Consider the following 8,982-nt stretch of genomic DNA (forward strand, 5'->3'; position numbering starts at 1 on the left):
GTAGCATAATCAGAACAAATTGGTGCATTATTTTTATATTGTTTATTCTTTTAGTTTAAGTCTTCGTTCATTGTTTCTTATAACAACTAGATTTTTTGGCCGCGCTACGCGCGGCTAGTCTTTTAAACAAAATTTCTGCTCATATTGTTTATATATATAGTATATTGAATTGTTAAACTTATAATTAAAAACAGAAGAAATAGAAATCTAAATTAAATAGAAAAAAAATAACGATTGAAAAATCATTGTAGTTAATGCAAGTAAGAGTTTCATAAGTAATACTAATAATTAACAAAAGAAAATTAAAAAATATAAATTTCTAGTTTTCTTAACAGAACCCTCATTTTATTTTTGGTATAAATAACTTACATAATAATTACTGTAATATTTTAATCTGTAGTTTTATAATTTCTATCTGCAAAATTTTGGTAGAAAATATTCACTATCTTATGATCAGAAACCCTACGGGCAGGTGGATATACACTGAAACTATTTTATATTAAAATATAATATAATTTTATAAAACATTTGGAAATTTAATTTATATTGAAAAATAATAATAATAGGTTTTTATTCTAAGATCAAATTGTATATTTTATTAATTTTTTTATTTAAGTTGAAAAGATCATTAACATAAGTAACAAAAAAAAGACCACTAACATTGTTTTATTTTGTTAGAAGAACACAAAATTTAAAAATTATGTAAAATGTAGTGATTTCTATTTTTTTGTATTTGATTTGTATTTCAATTTGACATTGAAGAAAATCTAAAGTAAGAATAACTAATATTTTTATACTGTTGTTAATTATTTTTCTTATTGATTTGGCCTTCATGTGTTTTTCTTTATGCAAAGTTGGTACGATGACTTAGTGTATTTTATTCTATAGTACTGCCATGTCTGTTTTATTGTTATGTGTGTTACATTTTTTTTCTGGTGATTGTTGATGATCTATTTTAGTTTTATATAGTGATTTTTTTTACTTGAGTTTGATGCTTTCAAGCGTGTTGGCCCGAGGAGCCTTCTTCACCGTGGCATTTGAGTGTAGGTACGTCTAATAGCAAGCTCTGCTTCACCTTGTTAGGGTGTGTGCAGATGAGTATGTTCTCAAGTGTGGCTGAGAGTTCCTTAAGAGTCAAGAGAAAAGTTAAGAGGCGAAGACATAAGGTAGCAACCGTTACGTAATTCCTGAAAACTTAAAGTCTTTGCTATTGTTTGTTACGCTACTGATTCAATATTAAAATTTAAAAGTATGTATATGTTGTTAATGTGAGGTCGGCAACTTTACGGTTTCCATTTATTCAAAGTGTGGTGACGACTTCTTTGTGAAATCACATTCTTTTTTGGTGTGTTCATTATACCCAAACTTATCCACTGAAGTTAATGGCTTCATTTTATAGGTGAGTACATTTCTTAGTCATGGCAACAGTTGTTTCAGGAGTCTCTTAGCTTTAAATCAAGAACAGTTAAAGTTCAGATGAGCAAACATCTTAAGTAAATGTGATAATAGTTACTAATAGTTATCCTTTATATAAATTATATGTAGTTCTTCACATCTTTGATTCATCAGGACCTCAAAAAAAGTTAAAGTTCTTCTCACTCTTGTATTATAAAAAAATAGGGTACAATAAAACAAACAAAAAGGGAGCAAAACTTCTTGTAGTAGAAGCCATTACATAACTTGAGATTCAGAAAAATACAAGTACCAACTCTTCATTAAATCCTTATGACAGCCTTAAGGGATGTATTGCCACACCATTCTGTGCAGATTTTATGCATCCCCATCTTCCAAATCTCGTCTCTTGCAACATATTGATATCACAAAACCCATAACAATTCTGAAATTAGCATTAAAAAAAACACAGCAGAGAACAAAGAAAAAAGGAAGATAAGAGAGAATGATGGCATACCTGTCCAACACCAGCAATCAAAAATTTACCAGATTTTGCAAATGCCATAGAGTTCACAAATCCAGTCTTCTAACATGATAAAAGAAGCACTGTGAGATTACTACTTGGTGAAGTGAAATGCTTTTCTCTTAACCACTCTCAGAAACAACAGATGCATCAACATAATATTAGAAAACATTAAGGAAATAAACTTTATCAGTGGAAGCTTGAATAAAGATCCAAAGGGCACTTGCTTCAACAACCATCAAATGCACAAAACCATTACCAGCTCCAGATGCGGCAAAGTCACTACCTCTTCACACAGCAGCTGAACTCACCCAAGAACTCGTTGTGGAAGAGTTGCTATACTCCACACAATCATGATCACCATTTTCTGGTTTAGGAAAAGAAGAAAGCATCATGATCTCTGCAACTAAATGATGTTAAGATTCAATTACCATTAGTGGTGATTACACCAACTAAAACGGAATGTGCATTCTTAAGGAGAAACACTGGTTTCTTTTTCAACAGTGCATTCCTGTCCGAACCAGACAGGTACTCAGTCTCACTGATGAAACAGCATCTCTCAAGAGACGATGCAGGTGCACGGTAAATCGTACGACTGGTCTCAGACATCTAAAACATCATATAACAAAAACTTACATATACAGAACAACAGAAACCATATGATAAAAACAGTCTATTACCTTGTGTAATAGCATGGTTCTATCTCTTCCAAGAGTAAGTGCACGCTCCTTCCTCAGCGCATCAATGGCTAGGATCTCATCCTGGTGTCCGAAACTGTCTTGCACAAAAGCTCAACCTTGTACATTCCAAACCGAGAAAGTGCTGTTGAGGCACGACTTGAGCTCGATGCGGGAGTGATCGTCGGCGATTCGCCATAGGTGGAGGAAGTCGCTGGAGGTGGCGAGGAGATCGGGGCGCTGGCATTCCTTATCCGGGATGAAGATGGTCTTTGTGTGAGGGTAAGGGTGCTCGAAGGCGAGGTTGGGATCGGAGCGGATCTCGCCATTAGACTCGTCGAGCTGGACGATTTCGACTCGGTTCGGGTACTGCTCGAGGAGGCTGGTGATGGCGAGATGGTACTTTTTGTCGCAGCGGACGCTCCAGTTCATTGCGTAGACTGCCATGGCGCTTCGTATGTGTAGATCTCTGATCGTTTCTGCTGCTCATCGGAACCGTCTTGGATCGGGTCGCTGCTCGTGCCCATCGTGCATCAAGAAACACTAGAAACCGCCTCCCTCCGCTCCTCCTCCGAGCCATAAAGATTCGTGTAACGTAGTAAACAGAGAAGAGGAAGAGAAAGGGGATCGAAGATCCATTTTGATAAATTAGGGTTGGTTCTTCGTGCAAAGGAGAAAGGGGACTTCAGAGAGACACAGACTTTTCGATTCCGAACACTATCGGGCCTGTAGAATGCGAGGCCCAAATGACACGCGCGGAGCGTCTGACGTGGCGAATATCTGATCTCCTATTGGTTGATTTTTTATGCCGATGTGGACAGGCTCAATGGAGCTCATATATCCCTTTTAATATAGTATAGATTTTAAAATAACCAAGCAATAATAGTCTTATAGTAATCTCATGTATTCACGTTAGCCATGAGCTCGATTTTTTTTAAAACTGAATTATTGCTGTTTTTTTTCTTTTGTAAACTAAAAGGGTTAAATTCGGATCTATTAAAGATACATATCTAAGTTTTGGGTGGAGGTACAGCCCATGGACAGATTATTTTCTAGGCATTCAAATAAACCGAAAGCAATAACTCATATTCGTGTGGCCAGCGAGGTTCGAACCAGGGTTCACCGTATTGGGTTTATTTCTCTCAAGCGCCACTAAACTACCACCACTAGTTAAATTATTGTTGTTTGGCGAGTATGAATTTGAAATTTTGCCAAAGTGGTTAACATGATGGGCTGAAAGAGACGATTGGTACACTTCCTGATATTAATTGAAAATTGTTTAAATTCAGGTCAGAAGGTATGAACATTTTTAGGCTAGTCTACTATGTATCAATAGATGCGTTTTTAGCATAGCCGACCGGATAGTTGGTAGGATTTATCAAAAGAAATATTTTTATTGATAGAATTAAAATCTTAAAATAATTTTAGAACAGTAAAAAAAATTGCAAGAAAATTTAAAATAACTTCATAGAATATAGTCTATAACGAGGAGTATAGATTAATTCAAACTTCATCTTACATTTTTGTCTAAATAAAAAGATATCAATATAAAATAAAATTTAAAATTTGCATAAAGAAAAGATCCGAATACTTTTTCTATAAACTGCTTTTTAAGGCTTCAAATATTTAGGACCGGCCTTAGGTAAAATGAAAGGATAAAACTCATACCTAAAACTACAGCTTTTACCTAAAACTCTGGCTCCTAGTTTATCCCAAAAACATCTCGCAAAATAGAAATTATTTCGTTCTAAACACTTCCTACAGTTTTTTTGCGACATGTCAAAGGAGCACTCAGCCATTCCATATATTGTTTCCTTCCCCACCCTCTTCTCCTCCGTCGTGTAGTACGGCGCTTCTCGGTTAGCATCACGAGTGGCATTTTGTATCATATCGTCGATGAAATGCCGCGGTTTGACTTTGTTATATAGATCGTCGGTTATTTTCGTTGCATTGGACATACAGAAATTGTTGTCGTAGTCGATCATGCCTAAAGAATCGATCGTAGAAAAATATAAAGAACATTGGTCGTACCATATTATTCCACCTTTGTGTCTTGGACATCTCTTAAAAAACTGTCATATACATTTTAAAATATTTGATGCCACAATCAAAAAAAAAAAATTGCACGCACGGGATGTAACCAAAACTGATACATCTACAAATTGGTAAAGTGAGTTTACCTCGGGTTTGGCGGTAGCATAGCAAGAACGGCATTTGGGCCCGTGGGTGTCTCCGCGGCATTGAAAGAGCATGACTATGAAATCAGGACTTTCACCAAGGGTCATAGAGATGAAACCTCTCTTAAAACTTCCTTTAGGGAATTCACTGATGATACGTTTTAGGTTTTTCTCATACTGACTTCCCGGTTTGTATTTCCCTAGAGTGACAAAGCATTTATGGTGTAGGTACGGATTTGTCATATTCACTGACGAAACAGCGCGTACAAATAGAAGTTGTATGGCCACCACGGCCAAGATAGGGACCAAAAGGAGGCGTATTGATACAGACGGTGAAATATACATTGTTGTGGATACTTTTTTTGCTCTTCTTTGATACTTGTTTCTCTGTAAAATAAGCGTTAAGACTGTGGTGTTTGGGTAGAAGGGAGGGATATGGATACTGAATGAAAGGTGACTTCTTATATATATAAAAAGTTTTTGGTTAGCTGATTAATAAAAGAGAGGAGTGGGGAGCTAACTAAGACTTAGTATTTGCGGCGAAAAAAGTGTGACTGAGTTCTACCTCTTACAATCACACGATTTGTATGATGCCACTCGAATGAATGAATTGTTATTTATTTCTATAATTACGAGAGTTTTTTGTTTTTTTCACTTTAATCGACTATGATAAGATACCAACTTTCAGTCTCATCTACAATTAGCAACATATATACAATAAATATTGTCTACTATGAACGTCACATGTGCATCTGATAAAATAAAAATTATTTATATAAGAAAAACAATCTCGTTATAGAGAGTCAACCAAAACCTTCGTCAATGAAATTAATATTGTTGAGTAACATTGCCTATTATCAATGTGACGTTTTTTTCGTATGATCACAACGGGACATTTGTATGTACATATATATATATATATACTAGGTGATTTTCCGTGCTCATGCACGGATATAAATATTTCTAAAGTAAATATATTATAATAATTGATTACTACTTACGTTTAATTTTAAATTAATTATAATTTATATGCATCATTTATATTAATAATATTATATTACTTTAATTATACATATGATTTTATATATGTTATATCTAATCGGTTTTATTGTTTTTAGTCGATTTATTTATCATTTGGGTAAATTAGATTGCATATATGAATTCAACTGTAATATTTTTTATTCTATATATTAAAATTTTGATTAATTTCTTATTTGCATTTAAGTGGTTATTGTCTTACATATGTAAATATATGTTATGAAGATTATGTATAACTTATGATATATTGTGCTTACAATGAAATAAAAAATAAACTAAAGTGTCTAATTCCAAATTATATAAATTAATATAACGAAACGATATATTCTGAAGTCTCACGCATATATATAAATTTTTCAAAATAACTAAATTGTAACAGTTGATTAATATTTTATTCGTGTAATTGATAAATATTTATTCACAAACTAAAAATAAAATTAAGTGGAATCATGATTTGCAGTCGGTAAATATATTTCTAAAGTAAATTTATTTTTACTTTTTTGTTAATATCTCTTAAAAATAAGCGGTAAAAAAATTATGATTGTATTTAAAAATAATATTATATAAGTAAAAAATAATTTATCGATATTTTTTGCTGTAGTTGAAAGATATTATAGTCAATTAAATATATAAAAAATAAATAAAACATTTCAATATTACTAATTATAAAATATTTTTAGACAATTAAACATATATTAGTTTATGTTACTTAATTATTTTATGTAATCATTTAAGAAAATATATAGATATGTAAAAAATATTTTTGTTACTTGGAATTTTTTTTGTATTGTTCAAATTATGTTTTGAAAGAAATAATATGTTTCTAATATCAAGATTATTTGTGTAGATTGTTTTTAATGAAATCACATTATATAAAAATTTATAATTTTCATCTAAGAAAATATAGATATAAAGAAAGTATTTTATTACTTCAAAATTATATTTTATGTTATTTAAAAATATTTTTAAATGTAATATTATTATTTTGTGAACTTTTCCTTTTTTTTATGAAATCATATTATATATACATATATTTTCGTTTTTCAATTCTTTTTTTTTTAACTTTATAAAAAATTTCCTTTTTATTATATGTGTATATTTTTCAGAATATTTTTAAAAAGAAACTAAATAAAATAATAAATAATAGTATTTTAAATGTAAATTAATTCATTAAGGGTATCAGTGTAATCAATCATCGTGAGAGTCTACGTGAGAGCGACATATAGGAATTATGTAATCATTTGAGAAAATATATAGATATATTAAAATATTTTTATTTTTTGAATTTTTTGTATTGTTTAAATTATGTTTTAAGAGAAATAATATTTATGTTTCTCATCGACTTCTCATTCATCTTCAACAGTGGAGTTTGGAGAGAGCTATTCTAGACGAATCGTGATGATAGTTTTCTAGATCGAGAAGTCTTGGTGTCTCTCATTAACTACTTTCTTAACTCCTTCGCCCTACGACCATGATACACATACAATGCATTTTCCCCCTCTTCAAGGCGGTGCATCTTTGCTATAAAAGGTTAGTCTACAAACCTCAAACATCATCTTCACAAATCCAAATAACATTTGGAATGTTTTCCAGTAGAATGGTGTCGTCTAAGGCGGGTTCGTAAGCACACGGGAAGCTGATAGAAGGTGTGTTTGGGGATGGATTTGAAGGGTACGTGAAGTTTGTGACGGAGGAGATGTTGCAACTGAGCGGGCAGAAGTCGATCATTATCGTAAGTGGTGCTAATATAAGAGGGTGGTCTGAGAAGATGATCCATGATATGAACTTCAGATCGTGAGGAATGCTGGTGCTGTACAGATTCAAAGAGAGATCTCAGACTCCATCAACATTCAAGATGCTAAGGTTTGTATATATCAAATTTGTAACTTTATTGATTCAGGTTTAATAATTTAATTGTGTCTTTGAAAAGATGTAGCATTTGACCTAGCCGCTTCAATATAATGCATAAAGATTTAGATAAATAGTAATCTACGTTTTCTTAAATTGACTTTTTTGTTTCTTGCGAGTGAAGGAGTTATGTTTTGGTTTTCCTTGGCACAGTGTAAGTATAAGTTGTGAAACTTAATTCATTAGGTAAACAATGTACATCAATATATACAATCGAGTAGTACTAGGGTATTGAAAAATACTAATTACATTATAACCCTTAAGTATATGTTTCCATATATATTCTATATGCCCCCTCAAGATGGAGGGGCTTTGTCCACTCCAATCTTGTGACAGTTCTGCTGAAATGGTGTCCGTGTGATAGGCTTTGTAAGTGCATCAGCAAGTTGGTCCCTTGTAGAAACGTGTGTAACATGCAACTGACCTGATTGTATATGTTCCCGAATGAAGTGATAATCCAAAGCTATATGCTTCATCCTAGAATGGAAGACTGGATTGGCGCAAAGATAGGTAGCCCCAATATTGTCACAATAGATAACCGGAACTGATGGTAATGTGATGCCGAGTTCTGTGAGTAAAGAACAAATCCAGCGAAGCTCCGCTGCTGTGTTTGCCACTGACCGGTATTCGGCTTCCGTTGATGATCTTGAGACCCCTTTTTGTTTCTTTGACGACCAAGAGATGGGATGACCACCAAGATAAACTACATAGGCATTTGTTGAGACGAAATCATCTCTGTCTCCGGCCCAGTCAGCATCCGAGTATGCGTGAAGTGAGAGAGGATTGTTCCTGCGCAAGAGAATGCCATGTGAAATTGTACCAGCTAGATACCGTAAGACACGTTTTGTTGCAGTCCAGTGTGCGTCTGTAGGAGAATGCATGTATTGAGAGAGCTTGTTGACAGCATACGCTATGTCAGGTCTAGTGAATGCTAGATACTGAAGACTTCCAACAATGGTTCGATACTGTGAGGGATCAGACAGTGGCTTGCCGAGATTCAGTGATAGTTTCTCTGCAGGGTTGAGCGGAGTAGAAACAGCCTTAGTGTTCTGCATGTTTACCTTGTTGAGCAAGTCGCTGATATATTTCCTCTGCATCAAGTGAAGACCATGAGATGTTCTCGTCACTTCAATGCCGAGAAAATAGTGTAGGTCACCCAGGTCCTTGATGGAGAATCGCGTGGCAAGTGAGGCGATGATGGCGTTGATGAGGCTATTGTTACTGCCAGTAACGATAATATCGTCTACGTAGACCAGAAGATAGACAA

General features: G+C 33.6%; 1 protein-coding gene across 10 annotated transcripts; it reads right to left on the bottom strand.

Annotated features, from left to right (window-relative positions):
• Window positions 1-1,579: 1,579 nt before the first annotated feature.
• LOC106345522 (putative cysteine-rich repeat secretory protein 17) lies at window positions 1,580-5,226 on the bottom strand. 10 transcript variants are annotated; one of them, XM_048737314.1, is made up of 6 exons: window positions 4,773-5,226; window positions 2,596-4,664; window positions 2,347-2,524; window positions 2,175-2,282; window positions 1,910-1,975; window positions 1,580-1,800 (listed from the first exon to the last, which is right to left on the bottom strand). In XM_048737314.1, exons 1-2 carry the CDS (start codon window positions 5,112-5,114, stop codon window positions 4,203-4,205), a joined length of 804 nt encoding a protein of 267 aa, XP_048593271.1. In that variant the 5' UTR covers window positions 5,115-5,226; the 3' UTR covers window positions 1,580-1,800; window positions 1,910-1,975; window positions 2,175-2,282; window positions 2,347-2,524; window positions 2,596-4,202. The 10 variants fall into 10 exon arrangements, with proteins under 10 accessions (XP_048593271.1, XP_048593269.1, XP_048593281.1 ...); XM_048737312.1 differs by having other exon boundaries at window positions 1,910-1,978; XM_048737324.1 differs by lacking the exon at window positions 2,347-2,524.
• Window positions 5,227-8,982: the final 3,756 nt, after the last annotated feature.

The sequence above is a fragment of the Brassica napus genome, chromosome A1, assembly GCF_020379485.1.
Source record: "Brassica napus cultivar Da-Ae chromosome A1, Da-Ae, whole genome shotgun sequence".
NCBI lineage: Eukaryota > Viridiplantae > Streptophyta > Magnoliopsida > Brassicales > Brassicaceae > Brassica > Brassica napus.

What these genes read in the sequence shown, in the direction of transcription:
- LOC106345522 (XM_048737321.1), bottom strand. Translation starts at nt 5,114, where the DNA reads ATGTATATTTCACCGTCTGTATCAATACGCCTCCTTTTGGTCCCTATC. An exon ending in ATGCTACCGCCAAACCCGAG is followed by an intron (nt 4,665 to 4,772) that starts GTAAACTCACTT and finishes TGTATATGACAG; the next exon opens with TTTTTTAAGAGATGTCCAAG.